This window comes from Carettochelys insculpta, chromosome 5, assembly GCF_033958435.1.
Source record: "Carettochelys insculpta isolate YL-2023 chromosome 5, ASM3395843v1, whole genome shotgun sequence".
In the NCBI taxonomy this organism is placed as follows: Eukaryota; Metazoa; Chordata; order Testudines; family Carettochelyidae; genus Carettochelys; species Carettochelys insculpta.
The window spans coordinates 124,091,088-124,109,140 of NC_134141.1; the positions used below are offsets into that span (position 1 = coordinate 124,091,088).

Below are 18,053 nucleotides of genomic sequence, written 5' to 3' on the forward strand. Positions count from 1 at the left end.
GACTCATATAGTACATGTGCTTACCGGAAAAACCCATATGTTAACTGAGCTCTAATTTTGTAGCAATGTGCATAGAAAATATCAATGTGCCTGCCATGTTCTCTCTCCTAAGTGGGAAAGGAGCCTGACTAGGCAAGATTTGCTAAGGTGCTCAGAGGTGGCTTTTCTCTTTCTCCTTAAAACTTCCACTAGTGTCAGAGGGATCAGAAAGAGAGCAACATTATGGCCGTGTACACAAACACCACCACCCCCACTTCCAGAAGGGGCAAGTGTTTGCAGAAGAAGGTCTTCTGGAAGGGGGATTTCCTTCAGAAGGACCCCCCCGTGTCTATACAGCAGCTTTGGTTCCTGAAGGGGATCTTCCAGAAGTGAGATCTTGCCCAGATATGCAAATGAGGCACGAGATATTTTAATCTGTTCCTTATTTGCATCTTCCACTCTGCTTATCACCATGCTGCTCCCAGAAGGTCAGAGCAGGGAGCATAGATGCAGCCCATGTGTTTTGGAAAATTCCTACCCAAGAGCAACTACGTCACTGTCTGGAATTTGAACCCAAGCAGGTCCAAAGTTGAGCACAAAGAGTTTGCCCTTCCCTAATTATTGCATACTGTCTGTGCCCGCTTACCGAACAGGGTTGCTCCCTTGTTGAGAACTTCCCTTACTCCACCTGAGCAGAGCTTTGCTAACTGCAGCTAACAAATGCCACATTTGCAGCAGGGTTTATCATCCCCTGACCTCTTCTGAGGTCACTTCTGAACTGCCCCCTGTTCTCAAGACAGAGGAGGAAACTCTTATCACCTCTCTGTCTCAGTGAGATGCAGCATGAGGCTTAAGCATCTGCAGAGAGTGCAGTGCTAAGTGCTGGAAGCAAAGCTCACCTGCATGTCCTTACTAGACACATGCTTAAAAACAGTGAGGGCCCAGCTGGAGAAAAGAGGACCCACCAGCAGGATCTGGCAAGGATAGAACTAACCCATTGCACTGCCCACAAAATAAATCAGGCCAGTTGTACTGCAGAAGTTACCAGCTTGCCAGGCAGTGGCACTAGCTCCCCATTGGGAGGGCTGCACTCCAGAGAAGGCTAACAGACCAGTAGTTTTGCTAGGTGGGAAAGAACAAGCCCCTCCCCTTCACAGAGGGTATTTAAACCAGCACACAGAAGGGAGGAGCTCAGAGGAAAACGCAGGCTAGTCTGATTGCACACTCTCCCTACCCATGTGGTATAGATTCCTTTTCCTCTTAGCTGTTGCCCTGCATGGCCTGCTGCAAGCTGAAATCATGGTGGAATTTAAACGTCACGGCAGGGTGCCCATGGCTGTGTTATTTCTAAAGCCCACTGCGTGAGCCTCAGCCAACCTCTGTTACAGGTGCAGTTGCAAATTGGGTTCACTGGGCACTAATGGGAAACCACCCCGGTTGTTTTCTTTTTGTTTCTCTTCCTTCAGGGGGCCTCCTCGAGCCTGGTAGTGAAGTTTGCAGACACGGACAAGGAGCGTACAATGAGGCGCATGCAGCAAATGGCAGGACAGATGGGCATGTTTAACCCCATGGCCATCCAGTTTGGAGCCTACGGCGCCTACGCACAGGCAGTAAGTATAGGTCCCGTTCTTGGCATATTCATTAGAATTGGCTTGTCAGGCAGCAACCGGCCAATAGCACAGCACACGGGCCACCTTGCAGGAAGAACAAATGAGGGAAGAAAAGGACTGTGTGATGCCTTTATTAAACCAGCTCCACAGTGATGGGACAGACACAAGTCCAAGCCATTGACCCACACTGCCTGCTACAAGCTAGTACATTCAGAAGGCACGACAGCTGCTTCCAGTGATGATCAAACTATAGCCTCACATCCAGCCCCTCCTAAGCTATGTCCAGTTGGGTCCAACATATAACCACCAAAATGAGACTCCACAAAGTATCCAAGATTTGGATAAAACAGGACCCAAATCCAATTCCACTCCAGTTTTGTGTCACCCATCTCCAACCCTATTTCAGGAAATTGAAACCATCCCTGGTTTAGCCTTGTGGCCTTCCCAGGCTGTGAACCCCAAGGTGGCTCTCAGATCTATTCAACCAGTCTCATGATTTCAATGGTGTTTTCTCGCTATTCTGTGAGTGCCCTTGTTCAAGTCCTCAGAATCGGTGACTAGTGTAGAAAATTGTGGTTTTCATTTTGGTATCTTCAAAATCATAAAAGCATGCTGGGTAATACACATATACATACAGACATACATGGTCCCTGACCCAAGGAACTTAAATCTGGGTCAAACGGAGGTAAAACAGTTGAGACACACAGAGCAAAATTTGCAACGGAGGCGACCTACTGAATGGGACTCCTGGTCAATCGGTAAGTCTTGTATCCCATCTCTGACAGTGGCTGTTACCTAGAGGCTTTCCAGAAAGGTGTAAGAACCCCGTTGTAGGCCAATGTAAAAGTGACAGGTGATTCGGGTTGCCTCAACATTGAGCAGACCCAGGAACTACATAGCCACGTATCTGCATGGATCTCTTTACCTACTTACCTTGCCTGTGGTGCCATCACTGGGGAACACCTCATGGTCATTAATGGCTTTGAGCCTGATGGCTACTCTACCCAAAGATGGGGACCTGAGGCAGCGAGTGGTCAGGGACTTTCCCAGTTACACCTAGAAGCTGTGACTGAGTCACAGTTGAAGGCAGGCATACTTGAATCCTATCCCGGTACTAACCCTAACCCCAACCCTTTCTATTCTCTTGGCTTCCTCTGGCATGTTGGCACTCAGCCCCATCACAATTCCCCGTCCTCCCTCTTTTTTGATAAGGGACTAAGCAGCTTCCATCCTCTCCTAAGTGTTCTGAGCATAACTGGATCCCCTGGGGAGTCATGCGTGCTGATTGGCATCCAATTGCCTTCTCCTTCAGGGAATTACCTCCCCTCTCTTGTCTGGCTCAATCCTCAGCATGTGTAGAGTTGTGTGTTTGGGAGGATATATCCTATCATCTGAGGAAGTGGGGCTTACCCACAAAAGCTCATGGCCTAATAAAATTGTTAATCTCTAAGGTGCTACAGGGCAGCTTGTTGTATTTTGTCGTGTCTTTCTGTGCCAGATATGGATTGCCTCTAGAGCTTGCTTATACACACCATGACCATCATAAGATCCTCTAATATTCTGCGAGTTATGGCTGAGGTCAGCTGTAAATAAAATATTTTACACAGCACCACCTTGTGGCGGAACTTTGTAATGCAGTTTAGCATTCCATCACTTCTCCCCTTGTACGTTCTACAGGCTCACACTGTCATTGAAGTTCAATACACGTCTATTGTGTCCAATTCATAATGGTTTCCTAATTGCCTAACTTAAATGCATAACAACTTGGGCACCTAGCTGTTCATTAGTTGCAACATCTGCCAGTGGAATCCTTGAGTCTTTTTGTTCTGCATCTGACGAAGTGGGTCTTTGCCCATGAAAGCTTATGATCCAAAATATCTTAGTCTATAAGGTGCCACAGGACTTCTCACTATTCTGCATCTGTCATCCATAGAGTTTGCTTTGTTGATTCTTCTTTCTGAGGAATAAACTGGAGATGCAGATGACCTATGTTGAGCTCTCCATTGCCTGTCTCAATCATGTATTGTCTGGGCACCGAATTCCTTTCCTTTATGACAGCACCCATCCTTTTTCTCCCTCTGGTGTGACATGTACGCAGCCACCAGCTACAAGACCAGGCAGTTCTCTAAAGCTATGAGTATGCTAGCGAGTGTTGACAACAAACCGGTGGACCATCCATACACAAAATGCATTTTGTCAACAGTTGTGGACAAAACTCAGCACTTTCACTGGAAGTTTTCTGCCTTTCAGCCATGAGGCATAACGCTGCTCTTGACAGATTCTGTCAACAAAAAAGCCATGTGGATGCTCTGGGGGACCCTCTCTCAACAGACAGGGCATCCAGAACAATCAGCAGCCCTGTCTGCTTTTCTTCCAGGTGCCTGTTTTGTCAAGAGAGTGGCTGGGCAGTTTGGCTGCTCTGTCGACAGAACGGAGCATTCTTCCAATTGACTTTTGTGCATGGCCGCACTCTGTCGACAGCAGTTTTGTCAGGAAATCTCTTCTGACAGTGACTTCTGGTGACAGATCGCTGTAGTGTAACTGCAGGCTAACTGAATTCTATCTGTTTTTACAGTATTCATAAGCTCTCTTAGTCTTTTTATCCAGTTTGGCTGCTTTCTGAGTGTCTGGCTATTTTCGAGGTAGATTTTTTTTCCCCCAAAATTTGCAAACGTAGCTCTGGCTTGTGCTCACATCAGGAGTTATTTTGAACTATATTCAGTAGCTGATAATTGGTACTGATATGTAATTGAAAAGAGCAAGGAGTGATCTTCCTGTTGTAGGATTTTCTCAGCTGTCTTTACAACTCTCTCAGCCTCTCCATTCAGTTGTGGATAATGTGGGCTGCTAGGAATACGATCAAAAGCGTATTTCACTCAGAATGCCTTAAATTCTGCTGCAGTAAATTATGGCTAGTTGTCTGTCACAAGCTGGTCTAACATATTGAAATGAGCAAAAGGGTACTGTATTTAGTCTTTCAGTTACACTTCAACATGTTATGTCTTTCCTGTACATTATTTCTATTTACCTGGAAAAATACTCTGTGATGACCAGGTAATGATATCCTCTGAATTTGCATAAAGCTGTAGCCAGTCTCTTCCACAGTCTGTCTAGTAAAGTATTGTTATTAAAGTTTCTTTTTTTGTTTCTTTGTCTGTTAAATCTGCAATGTTCACATGCAGCTGTTTTACTCGTACTGTCCTTGCTGATTCCTGGCCACCACACCGACTAGTTGGCCTGTTCACCGCATTTAGTTAACCCCTTGATGCCTTTCATGGACGAGATTTAGGATTTCTCCTCTCATTTCTTTGGAATTATGACACAATTGCCTATAATCATAAGTCCCTCTGAACTGCTTAAGTTTCCATGCACCACAGAACAATTTCTTGTCAATATCTTGTCAATTTCTTATTGTCTGTTAGAGGTTTGAGCCAGCCTCCACTTCCCCAGTGAAACTTGGAGCATCCTGAAGTTGTTTGTCGCTCAGAGTTGATTTTTACAGCTGGTTAGTCTCTGTTCAGACACTGTCCACAGCTTTAGGTCATCTTTGAGCTCCTGGGTAGCTGAGCGCGATGCTGGACTCCATGACCTAGGGCCTGCTACTCTCAGATTCTTTCCTGGGAACATATTTAGTAATGGGGTTAAGTCACATTAACCTTAATAATAGACTCTAGCACCGTGGTGTTCAATACATTTGCTACTCACCACGTGTGGCGAACGGGACACCATGGCTACGTCTACACGTGAAGCCAACATCGAAATAGCTTATTAGGCTATTAGGCTATTAGGCTATTAGGCTATTAGGCTATTTCGATGAGTAACGTCTACACGTCCTCCAGGGCTGGCAACGTCGATGTTCAACGTCGAAGTAGGGCGCTATTCCTATACCCTCATGGGGTTAGCGACTTCGACGTCTCGCCGCCTAACGTCGAAGTTAACTTCGAAATAGTACCCGGCGCGTGTAGCCGTGACGGGCGCTATTTTGAAGTTAGTGCCGCTACTTCGAAGTAGCGTGCACGTGTAGACACGGCTCATGTGTGGCGATTCCAGTTCTGGAACCTCAGGGCAGCTCTTGGAGCCTTTAAATGTGGCTCCTCCTAGAGCTGCGCGTGGGAAGTGCCATCCGCCTGCTCCATGAACATGCCCCACTGCTCGGTGGAAGAAGCATGTAGCGGCAGTGACCCTGGCCCCGGGGCGGCCCCGGTCGTGGCCCTGGTGGCTTCAGCCCAGTAGCGGCTCCGGTGGCCCTGTTGGCACTCCAGAGATGGTTCCAGTGCTCTGCTGAGTCACCGGCATTGATTTAGAAGGCTGAGGGTGGTTGGCTCTGGGGGAGGGCATTTATTTAGAGTAGGGGGGGCTGCGTGGGGGGCTGGCTCTGAGGGAGAGGGAGGGCATTTATTGGGGGAGGCTGTGGCAAATATGGAAGGATGACAACCACTAGTGCGGTGATCTTTGAATTCCTGTTGAACACCACGGCACTAGCATTTCAGCATTACTTGATCCAGGTATTTTCCCTTTATGAGAGTTACCAGCCAGTTAAAATCTGTTAGCAGCACAAACGAATCCAATCTGCCTGGATTCTCACGTGTCCATAGAGTTGCCAGACACTCGTTTTCACTACTTTTTCTGCTTCAGTGAGTGCATGAGATCAAAATGCATGTGGCTTCCGCTCAGAGCCATCTTTGGGCAACAACCCATCATCCAGGTCAGACCTGCTTACATCCATACTGGCCATGGTAGGTTTGTTCACACTGTAGTACTTCAGAATTGGAGCTGTTGAAGTCCTGTCCTTTACCTTTCTGAAGGTAATATCTTGATTTGTCTCCTGTAACCAAGGTGTGCTGGCCATTAACAGTTCATTCAGTAGTTTTGTCAATGTAGGAAGACCTTGTTGGTATCAACTAACGTAATATACCTTTCCCAGAATATATCTCAATTCTTGTACATTAAATGGTGCATTCAGTTCTGAAATTTGTGTTCTTTTTCAAAGCTAGGCTTGATTCCACCTTTGTTTATTGTCTCTCCCAAAAACTCAGTTTGGGGCAGGCAGAAAATGTGGTTTTCCTTGTTTAGCATCAGTCTAGACTGGTTAGGGTTAGGACTTGGTTGAGGCTTTTATTGCATTCTTCCTTTGAAGAGCCATATATTGGAAAATTTTCCATGAAAACTACAACTCTGTTTGTGTTCGTTAACCGTTCTGCTATCTTTGGAAAACTTCAGGGGCAGTGGTCACCCCTGAAGGTCACCTTCAATAGCAAAAGCTCCCAAAGGATGTGATAAATGTAGTCATCTTAGCACTTGCTGTTGGCTAAAGGAATCCACCTGAGGCACTGAATTTAGCAAATACTACAGCTCCATTCACTTGGGGGAGAAAGTCATCTAGTGGTCAGAGTTTAGATTTTTCTCTCACAGCCTTTTAAGAGAGACACAGATTTGTATGTTCCCGTTGTGCTATTTCACTGGTGCCACTGGGGCACATCATGCCCAGAGAGCATCTCAATTATGCCCATCCATTATATTCTCTTTAACTCGGGTTCCATTTTATCAAGTAATGGGATAGTAACCCTGTGAAGTGCACATATGCTCTGCGATTCAGCATCGTCTCTTACAGCAGTTTGTACTGGATCACCTTTCAGAAGTGTCAACTTTAAAGTCAATAGTCTTGCCACAAATAGTCAGTTTCACTCTCCAGGTAGCCTCTATGTCACCATAAGTGATAGATCCCAGAAAAAATGGCATCGTGATTGTCTGTAATACAAGTCAACTTGGTTTGGTGCAGCAAGCAGCTGCAAAATGTCCATGTTTCCTGCATTAGTTATCCTGTGTGCTTCTGATGGAATATGCATCATTTCTCGGGATATAACTTTTCCCACACCTTGTGCATGTTGGCTAGAATGTTTCCCTCTTAGCCTGTGCATTCTCTCTCCTTGCCACTGGGGTATTATGATAATTACTTTTGCATGAAAGTCTCTGTTTACAGATTCTAAACTTGATTCAGGTTTTTCAAGATTGTCAAGTTGCTGCAGATGTTCAGATTTCTTTGCTCTCTGTATACTTCCTGGCTAGGGTTAAATCTCTCTTCAGTTCTTGATGCCATCAAAGGGTTTCTCTGGGTTATTTGCATTTATATGTTAACCCCCCACCAGTCCCTGATATTTTATTCTTTTGCATTCCCAAAATCAGCCAGTGTAGGCAGACCTGTAATAAAACATTCAGCCTTTCCCCTTCATTCTTGAATTCTCTGGTGGAAACATGCTCTTTCTTAAACCACATTTCTCTGAGGTATAAAGTATGCGTCAAACATCGCCAGAACCCTTTCATAGTCATCTTCATTCCTGTCTACACTCAGGTGAAAAGGCTGAAAGATATACACTGCTTACTCCCCCGTAGCATAGATTAAAGTAGATACCTGAATAGCCCCAGTTTCTTTGTATGACTTGGTAGCAATGTGATATCTGGCAAAGTATTGTTTCCAAGCTTTCCACAGTGAAATGCAAAGCTGAATGTCTCTGGGAGCAATGAGTCACACGCTGATGGGATCCTGCAGCCGTTGTTGCCTTTTTCCTTCTGCTTGCAACCTTTGTTACTTTCTTCCATCTGTTTCTGTTCTTAGGCCCATGTCCAGTCCTACTCCCACTGCGCAAACACACATTGGTACAACTGCACCAGTCTGGGTGCAAAAAAATCCACACCCCTGAGCCATGCAGTTAGTTACCCCAACTCACCTCCCCAGGGTAGACAGCACTCTATTGATAGGGGGCTTCTCCAGTTGACATAGCTACTTCCTGTTGCAGCAGTGAATTGTCTACACCTGGGAAAAGTTCTCCCATTGGTGGACAGGTTGAACCCCTCTAATCTGGCACCCTCGGGACCTGACTGGTGGCAAACAAGAGAATTTGCCAGACCACAGGAGGTCAATATTGTCTAGCAGCATTACCAACACTTCCACTGCTTACTGGGCTCTTGGAAGACATTGGCCGTGTCTACACTAGCCAAAAACTTCGAAATGGCCATGCAAATGGCCATTTCGAAGTTTACTAATGAAGCACTGAAATACATATTCGGCGCCTCATTAGCATGCAGGCAGCCACGGCTCTTTGAAATTGATGCAGCTCGTCCAGACGGGGCTCCTTTTCGAAAGGACCCCGGCTACTTTGAAGTCCCCTAATTTCTATGGGAAAAGGAGCCTCATCTGGATGAGCTGCGCGGCGGCGAGCCACATCAGTTTCAAACTTCCACGGCCACCCACATGCTAATGAGGCGCTGAATATGTATTTCAGTGCTTCATTAGTAAACTTTGAAAAGGTTATTTGCATGGCCATTTTGAAGTTTTTGGCTAGTGTAGATGTAGCCGTTTAGTGGTAAATTACAGGTAAATAACAGCACAGAACACTGACGGCCAGGACTGGTGGCTGGAAACAAACTTTATGGGACCCTGGGAAACTGGGCCACACCCATGATAACTGGTTGTCCGGCTAACTAAAATCATGCTGGATTACGGATGTTGCCAGAAGAGAGCATTCCAAATTTGAGAGGTTCAGCCTGTACTAGCATCTTGGCTGAAGCTGCAATGTTTTAAGGGAAAGCCTGCCCTTAGTTTTCTCTCGACACCATGTCATGCACACCTGTATCATATATGGACTGGTTCCCCAGCTTGCTTATGCATATCAGCTGTATTCATCTGAAGGTCCTTTAATGCTGTGCCAGGTATAACAAAGGTTAGCCTTAAACAAATTATTTTACAAACAGTGCCACTGCATGCAGAGCAATATAATCCAGTTCAGCATTCTATAAACACCCTGGGAGCCTCAAGAAATTGCCCCCCACCCCCATCCCAGGACCACATAACTGCAAGTTTTCATTGTTTCCCCATAAGGGCACTCATCTTTTGTGCCAGTCTCCTGTTTGCCCTATTCCCTCACTGTTAGGAGAGAACACCTCCACCTCTCTTCCCAGCTCCTCTCCCCACATGATGAGCGAAATATCCTTCCCCCTGCCTAGCTGCATTTGTTCAGCCTCCCCAGCAGTCAGCAGGGGAGTTCATTAACACTCCATGCAGCCAGGCCAGAAGGGAGCCCAGCGTTGCCCAGCACCTCAGTAGTTCAGAGTATCCCTGCTGGGAGGGTGCTGCTTTAGTGCCCCCTTATGTACTGGTGGCAACTGGGGAGCATGCAAGAAATGCGGGCCAGGGAGAAGCATCTCTAAGGGCTGACAGGAGTTATTCCCAGCAAGGCAGAGCAGAGCCATCAAATCCTAGGGTTGGAAGACACCTCAGGAGGTCATCAAGTTCAACCCCCTGTTCAAAGCAGAACCATTCCCAATTAAAACATCCCAGCCAGGACTTTGTCAAGCCAGGACTTAAAAACGTAAAAACCTCCAGGAAAGGAGATTCGACCACCTGCCAAGGTAATCCATTCCAGAGCTTCACCACCCTCAAGCTGTGTCTACACGTGCACGCTACTTCGAAGTAGCGGCACTAACTTCGAAATAGCGCCCGTCGCGGCTACACGCGTCGGGCGCTATTTCGAAGTTAACTTCGACGTTAGGCGGCGAGACGTCGAAGTTGCTAACCTCATGAGGGGATCGGAATAGCGCCCTACTTCGACGTTCAACGTCGAAGTAGGGACCGTGTAGACGATCCGCGTCCCGCAACGTCGAAATTGCCGGGTCCTCCATGGCGGCCATCAGCTGTGGAGTTGAGAGATGCTCTCTCTCCAGCCCCTGCGGGGCTCTATGGTCACCGTGGGCAGCAGCCCTTAGCCCAGGGCTTCTGGCTGCTTCTGTGGCAGCTGGGGATCCATGCTGCAGGCACAGGGTCTGCAACCAGTTGTCAGCTCTGTGTATCTTGTGTTGTTTAGTGCAACTGTGTCTGGGAGGGGCCCTTTAAGGGAGCGGCTTGCTGTTGAGTCCGCCCTGTGACCCTGTCTGCAGCTGTGCCTGGCACCCTTATTTCGATGTGTGCTACTGTGGCGTGTAGACGTACCCTCGCAGTGCCTATTTCGATGTGGTGCCGCGCAACGTCGAAGTTGAACATCGACGTTGCCAGCCCTGGAGGACGTGTAGACGTTATTCATCGAAATAGCCTATTTCGATGTTGGCTTCACGTGTAGACGTAGCCTCAGAGTTTTTCTAATCTCCAACCTAGACTTCCCCCACCACAACTTGAGACCATTGCTTGTTGTACTACCATCTGCCACCACTGAGAACAGCCTCTCTCCACCTTCTCTGGAACCCCCCTTCAGGTAGCTGAAGGCTTCTATCAACTCCCACCGCATTCTTCTGTAGACTAAATAAGCCCAAATCCCTCAGCCTCTCCTCATAAATCATCTGCTCCAGCCCCCTAGTCATTTTTCTCACACTCCGCTGGACTCTCTCCAGTGCATCCACATCCTTTCCGTAAGGGGGAGGCCAGAACTGGATGCAGTACTCCAGATACAGCCTTAGCACTGCTGAATAAATGGGAATAATCACTTCCCCAGATCTGCTGGCAATACTCCTACTAATGCATCCCACTATGCCATTAGACTTCTTGGCTACAAAGGCACATTGCTCATATCCAGCTTCTTTTCCACTGTAATCCCCAGGTCCTTTTCTGTTGCACTGCTGCTTAGACAGCCAGTTCCCAGCCTGTAGCAGTGCTTGGGATTCCTCCCTGTTATTCCTCCCATTTTCTGCTCTCCCTCTGCATTCTTCCCTTCTTTCCAGTGTCATTGCAACTAATGATTTCTGCGGTTACCCTAAGTCTGTGCTGCCATAGCTGTAAAAGAACTGCTGAGGCGACTGAGTCCCTCTGGACTTACACCAGCGTAACTGACAGCAGATCCTCACTTTTTACTTTTGATAGCAAAAGTTCCCCTGTAGGAAGCAAAGGAAGTCGGGGAGGAAAGATGCTTGTGTGAGGATTTTTCTCTGCAGAAGGAGGAACTGTCACTGGGTCTGCTCCTGCTTTCAGGGACCCCAGTGAGTGTTTTTCCATCTATTTCATGGGAATAGGGTTGGCCTCTGCCCTCTTCTTCAGATAAATATGATAATGGGGTGGGAAGGGATCTGGTTTAGAACTCAGCCCCTCAGCTACGACAGGCGGGTGACACCAATTACCCTGGGGACTTCAGAGCTGTCTAAGTGACGGGATCACATTTCTGTGTGGCGTCTGCATATTCCAGACGTGCTTGGAGACTGTCTCTCAGTCAGCTGAGCTATCTCTGCCTCTCCCTATCTGTCTTATCTCTGAATTACACACAAAAGAAAGGGAGCGAAGTGCTCAGGCTGTGAGGTTTTCCACTGGTCCTGGTTCATCCACATCAGGCTGCCAGTTCTTAGATACGGGGCTGATTGGCACCTTATAAATACCAGCAAGGGATGGAGAAAGTGATAGAAAAAGAGAGAGGGGAGCATTTTTCTTTTAGCTTGAGGATGCTGTGTATGGTTAAGAGCTCAGCCTACTGCCTGGATGGCAGGTGCTGGGTAAAGTGAAGAGAAGCTTGGCCTAAAGTGCCTGGTGCTCAGGGGACAGGGATAATTTCTCAGCTCTGCCACTGACATCCTGTGTGGCCTTGGTCAAAACATTTAATTTCACTTTAGTGCTGTTTCCCCCGTCTACAACATGGTGATAACAATCCTTATTCAGATTGTAATGCCCTTGGGACAGAGACAGCTCAGTGCAGCCACTATCTTGGTTGGGACCAGTATGTGCTACCATTAAAGAAACAATATGAATGTCTTAGTGGCCAATACCCAGTGTGGCAGGGTGGGGCCAGGAGGGGAAAGGCATGAGTGAAAAACAGGGCTGACAATCAAAGCGGGAGCAGCTGAGGCGTAGGCTGCCCTAAATCAATTAGCGCCAGCTGATCCCACTCAAAGCTCCCTTCTCCATGCAGGGCAAGGGGGGAGGATAGTTTGGAAGGTGAGTGAAGGAGATTGGGAGGCACACCAGAGAGCACAAAAAAGAGGAGAGTCTCAGCAATCCAGGGAGATGAGCTACCCCAACACAGGGGGCCTGAAGCCCAACCAGAGACTGGGGGAACTGGTCAGCTGGAGGAGCCAAACAAAGGAGGGGACTTGCTGCCATGGCTTTGACTAGCGGAAGGAGGTACCGGGAGAATTCAGTGGGGGAAGTGGCCCAGGGAGAAGAGCTGTGGGGCAAGGGCAAAGGGAGTTGGCCCTTGCTGGTAGCAGCCATCCAGGGTCCCCGGGCTGGAACCTGGAATAAGTTGGTGGGGACTGGGTTCCCTCCAGGCTGACCCCTGTCCCAGCAAGGGTAACAGGGTTTGAATGGTGAGGCCAGTGGACTGATCAGAGGGCCTGGGGCCCAGGAACGAGACTGACCCTGCCATGCTAGCTAGAGCATGACCAGCATAAGCGACTGGACATTGAGTTTGTAGTCACAGCCTGGCCTCCTGGCTGTTCCACTACAGATCTGTTTTGGCCTGCATGTGCTCCAAGAGGCCAGAGCAGTGGACAAAGCAGTCCTGCACCAGCACGCCGTCTACCTTGGCAGCAGGTAGCCAGCGTCTCCCCAAAAGCGCAGAGAAGGGAAGCCATGTCTGCTGATGCTGATCAGAGAGAAGGCAGAGAAACAAGGCCAGCCCCTCAGCCCTACCCCTTTCCCATTGGCAGGCCCAGCTCCCCCAGAAGTGAACTGAGGGCCTTGTTCTGCACTGCAGAAGCCAGTGGGAGATTTTGCACCCTCTTCATAGGGGCCTAATGCAGCTCCCTTGGAGAGTCTTCTGAAGGCTCAATGAAGTGGGTCATGTCACTGAGCCAACATATTCCCCTTTCTGTGCCCTGCGCACTGGGATGTGGAGGCTCAATCTCTTTCCCATGTCTGGCCTTTGCACCTCAGTCCTCATGGAGCCCCAGGTGAGGCTGCAACAATGGAACTGATCCCTAGTACACAAACATTTCCGTCACCCTAGGCTATGTCTACACTAGCCCCAAACTTCGAAATGGCCATACAAATGGCCATTTTGAAGTTTACTAATGAAGCACTGAAATACATATTCAGCGCCTCATGAGCATGCGGGCGGCCATGGCACTTTGAAATTGACGCGGCTCGTCCAGACGGGGCTCCTTTTCGAAAGGACCCCGCCTACTTCAAAGTCCCCTTATTCCCATCTGCTCAAAGGAATAAGGGGACTTCGAAGTAGGCGGGGTCCTTTTGAAAAAGAGCCCCATTGGGACAAGCCACGAAGCGGCGAGCTGCATCAATTTCTAAGTGCCATGGCCGCCCGCATGCTAACGAGGAGCTGAATATGTATTTCAGGGCTTCATTAGTAAACTTCAAAATGGTCATTTGCTTGGCCATTTCGAAGTTTGGGACTAGTGTAGACATGGCCTGAAAAGCATGTACACCAACCAGCCTCTAAGCCACATGTAATAAAAATCAGCACAGAATATTGCACTCACTGCAAGAGGTCAGGTCTGGATTAGCTGCAATAGCAGGCTTTTTTAGCTCCCATTTTTCTTAGGCTATGTCTACACTACTCCAGAAGCGCAACTGCTCAGGGTCGATCTTCCAGGATTCAGTTTCACACATCTAGTGTGGACAAACAGAGACCCGCTTCACTGTAGAGCTTAGTGCAATCATAAGACAAGGGATAGAGAAGAAGCTTGAATGCAGCCCTCCCCACCACTAGACGAGTGCTCTAGACACTGGACATTCTGGCGACTCTGAGTGTAAGTTAAATGTGACCAACTCTCTTGCCATTCTGCTCCACTACATCTACAGCAGTGCAGTCCATTTTACACTACCAAGCCACTGAAATCAGTGGGATTTTAGGATGTCTACAGTGCAGTTAATCGTAATCGGCAGTTTCGGCGCAGCCTTGGTTTTCTACATGAACGTGGAGAGAAAAATGCCATTTGTATCTGTTGACTAATGTAACAGAGGTAGAATAATGACAGTATGTGGCACGACTGCGCACATCAACCTGGCACTGTCACGTGCCACCATGGCATGTGCATTTCTCACTGTGTACGTGTGAGCCTGATGACAGACCAAGGCCTGTCTTAGAGGATATTCAGCAAATAGTTTTGAACACCTATTATGTCTGAAACAACTGTGAACAACTCCTGGACATGGCATGAACAGGAGAAGAGATTATAATCATCCAGACAGTGAAATGTTACACACAATTTGCTGGGTTCTAATAACTAACATGCAGCATGCATGAAAGGGATTGTTTTTGAAAGAGTGTGACTATATATGGTAGCAGCGAGATTGTCCTTCATCTGGAAATCATACAGTCTAAACAATAAGACACAGGAAGAATCATTATCCCCATTTTACAGATGGGGGAACTGATACCCATAGATGTTAAATGCATGGATCAAGGTCATCCTGGTGTTTGTAGCAGAGTTCCAGGGCGACTGCGGCGTCATAGTCCAGTCTTTTAACCGAGCTTATGAGCAAGTGTTATGATGCCCCCATCATAGGTCATAAGTACAGTAGGGTCTCAACATCACAAGGGTTCCATGTTGAATTTTGCGAATATGGCTCCCACCTGGAGCCCAGTTGCTGGCACTCCTGTCCGGAGCCCTGGGGCAAGGAGCAGCTGCCAGCGCTCCTGTCCAGGGCCCTGGTGAAGTGGTGATTGCCAGCACTCCTGTCCAGAGTGCTGGGGGAGTGGTGGCTGCCACCACTCCTGCTCAGAGCCCCAGAGAAGTGGTGGCTGCCAGCGCTCCCTGCCCAGGGCCCCTGGGACGTGGCGGCTGCCGGCATTTCTGCCCAAGCCCCAGGGAAGCAGCCGCTTGCGAGTAATTGAATTTGCAAACATTAAGTTCGCCAGTCATAAGACTCTGCTGTAAATGTCTGAACTAGAAACCTTCACACCAAAACACAAAGCTGTATCAGTTTGAGCAGAGTCCCAGGAGCTGAAACCAGTAGTAGACTATTAGCCTGTCTGCAGACTAACCACTGTAAACATTTTACAAGCATGGCACCGAAACATTTTTCCAGCTTTGACATACTTCAGAGGAATAAGGGGAAAGTCTAACGCAGTCAGCAAAAACCAACTGATGCTCAGCTCCACTCAGCCCTTGAAGCACTCCTTACCTCTGAGAAATACTAATTTGATTAGCAGTATTAAGCACACCCTGGACTTTGGCCATCACTTACATAACCAGCCATGGAGCAAGCTCTGTCCTCAGCCAGCCAGAAGTATAACTGTCTAGCACAGGAAATGAGTGATGGGTCGATAGACACGCAAATCCATGTTTAAAGATGGATGCATTCCCTCATCCTTTCTCACTTTCTTGGCATCCTTAATAAAATCACATGCTCAGCACCTGATCCAGGGAATAAATCCAGTTGATGCCTACTAACAAATTTGCTCCTTAAAGGGGTGTGGCATTGTGCTGTCATATAAAAAGCTCATCTAATCATTCCATCAGTAATTACAAAGAAGAATAAATCACTAATTGAAATACGAAAATGTTTTACACAGTATATAATAAGGAAGAGTAATTAACAATCATAAGGGAAGCCTCTGCCTTGGCACAGAGATGCTGCATATTAAGATGCAAGATATAATAACATTCAGGTCTTATGCAACACTTTTACTCCATAGATCTCAGGCACCTTTAGAAAGGAAGGAAAGTTTCATTATCCCCATTTTACAGAAGGGGAAACTAAGGCAGAGAGAACTGACAGGGCTTGTCAAGATCACAAAGCAAATCAGCAGCAGAGATAGTGATGTCTAGCTCCTGGGTCACTGTCTGTCCACTGGATGAGACTGCCTCTGCATCTGAATGCCTGGGGAGCGTGCTTTCAACATTGTAATGTGATTGCTATTTTTTTCATGCTTATGATTAACTTAGTAGCCACGTAACTGTTAAATTTACCAGGAAACACTAATAAACCTTCCTTTGCTATGGCTTTGAAAGTGTCCTTCCTGTCCAGTGCTGAGTCAACATACTAAACTACATTGTCAGGCTGTGATATCAGATTAAGAAGACAACAAAATAGCAGACTGAGTCACTAGTTCGTCTCCTCCCTAGGCTCTGAAGAGAGTGAAGCAGAGCGCGCTATTTCTAAACACAAGGGGTGCTGGGTTTGCCCTGCCCTACACCTTGTGTTCTCATTTACTGTGAAGAGTAAAAGTAAAATTCTGTCCAATCAAAATTCTCCTGGTACTCACAGGAGTGGGAGCTATTGACATGCATTTTTGTACTCCGGTTGCATAGGAGTACCTGAGCAGCACAAGTGGAGAACAGATCTTTGTGAGAATCAATGACTAGACCTAGTTGGGACCTGGGATTTCCATCCCATGGGAAATTCTGACATTTTGGGGGCAAAAATCATCCCAAATCCAAACAAAAAGCCAAACTCTTCTACAAAATGGAAATTTAAAAAAAAAGGGACCATTGAAAAAATTCATTTTGCCAGTATTTTCTTTTGACTTTATCACTTTGATTCATTTTATTTAGACTAGTATGTGAAAATATTAAATATATTTGTTCCATAGGTAACAATAACTATAGTGCATAGAATAGAATATAGCACTAACAATTTGCTATCACATTGAAGTCTAAACAAAATTAATCAAAAAGTTAAAGCCGAAGAAAATCTGAGTCTATCAATCTAAATTGACATGTTGCCATGATATGTTTCAATTTCAGTTGGACTGAAGTTTTCAAGGGAAAACTGAACTGTCCATCACAAAATTTATTATCAGCTCAGATGATGACTGTGCAGATCTTTACTTTTAAATAGACGCACAGACAGGCAGGCAGAGAGATATCCTGCAGCATGTAACCAATCGCTGAAAGTTTCCTTTAAAAAGAGTAGCTCATGATGACAGAGTGAATGAACGATACATCTCCCCCTGCCCTCTGGTTCCTCTGGGTCGTAAAGGTAGTAACTTCACTGACTTGAGACCAATGGAAATATTGCCATCTCATGCATGTAGCAAGGTGATTCCCAAACAGAGCCCACAGGTCTTGATTGAAACCCTTCCAGTTGGGCTGTCTGGCAGGTTTCCGGTGGCTTTTTCTGGGGTTGGGCAAAGCGAAGCCCAGCAGAGAACCACGCTGGCATCAGAGAGAGCCCCTCAGGGCCAAAAAGGAGCAAGGTGCAGGCTGTGTGGCAGAGCATTGCAGGTAGCACTGGGCTGATGGAGGCAGTACTGGTGCCTCTGCTCAAGCTGGTCTGGTGAAAAATCCAAGTGACTGGTCTGTGACCGCAGCGTCTCCTCTGCAGAGTTGCCCTGCTGGTGAATGCGTGATATTTTTTCCCTGTTCTCTTTGTTCCAGCTGATGCAGCAGCAGGCGGCAATCATGGCCTCCGTAGCGCAGGGGGGCTACCTGAATCCCATGGCGGCCTTCGCAGCAGCCCAGATGCAGCAGATGGCGGCGCTGAACATGAACGGCCTGGCTGCTGCTCCCATGACACCAACCTCAGGTAACGAGCCGGCAGGGCAGCATCAAACCCACGCGGCAAAGGAAGAGTCAGATGCAGAGGGAGAG

General features: G+C 47.4%; 1 protein-coding gene across 47 annotated transcripts in view; it reads left to right on the forward strand.

Moving 5' to 3' along the window:
* CELF4 (CUGBP Elav-like family member 4) overlaps positions 1 to 18,053 on the forward strand; it is an 860,865-nt gene that overhangs the window by 771,371 nt on the left and 71,441 nt on the right. For 29 of the 47 annotated variants that reach the window (XM_074994371.1, XM_074994394.1, XM_074994372.1 and 26 more), the window contains 2 exons: positions 1,446 to 1,589; positions 17,841 to 17,988. In XM_074994371.1, the coding sequence (XP_074850472.1) occupies positions 1,446 to 1,589; positions 17,841 to 17,988 (292 nt within the window). The remainder of the gene's footprint in view (positions 1 to 1,445; positions 1,590 to 17,840; positions 17,989 to 18,053) is intronic. The other 18 variants (XM_074994374.1, XM_074994397.1, XM_074994379.1 and 15 more) reach the window with 1 other exon arrangement.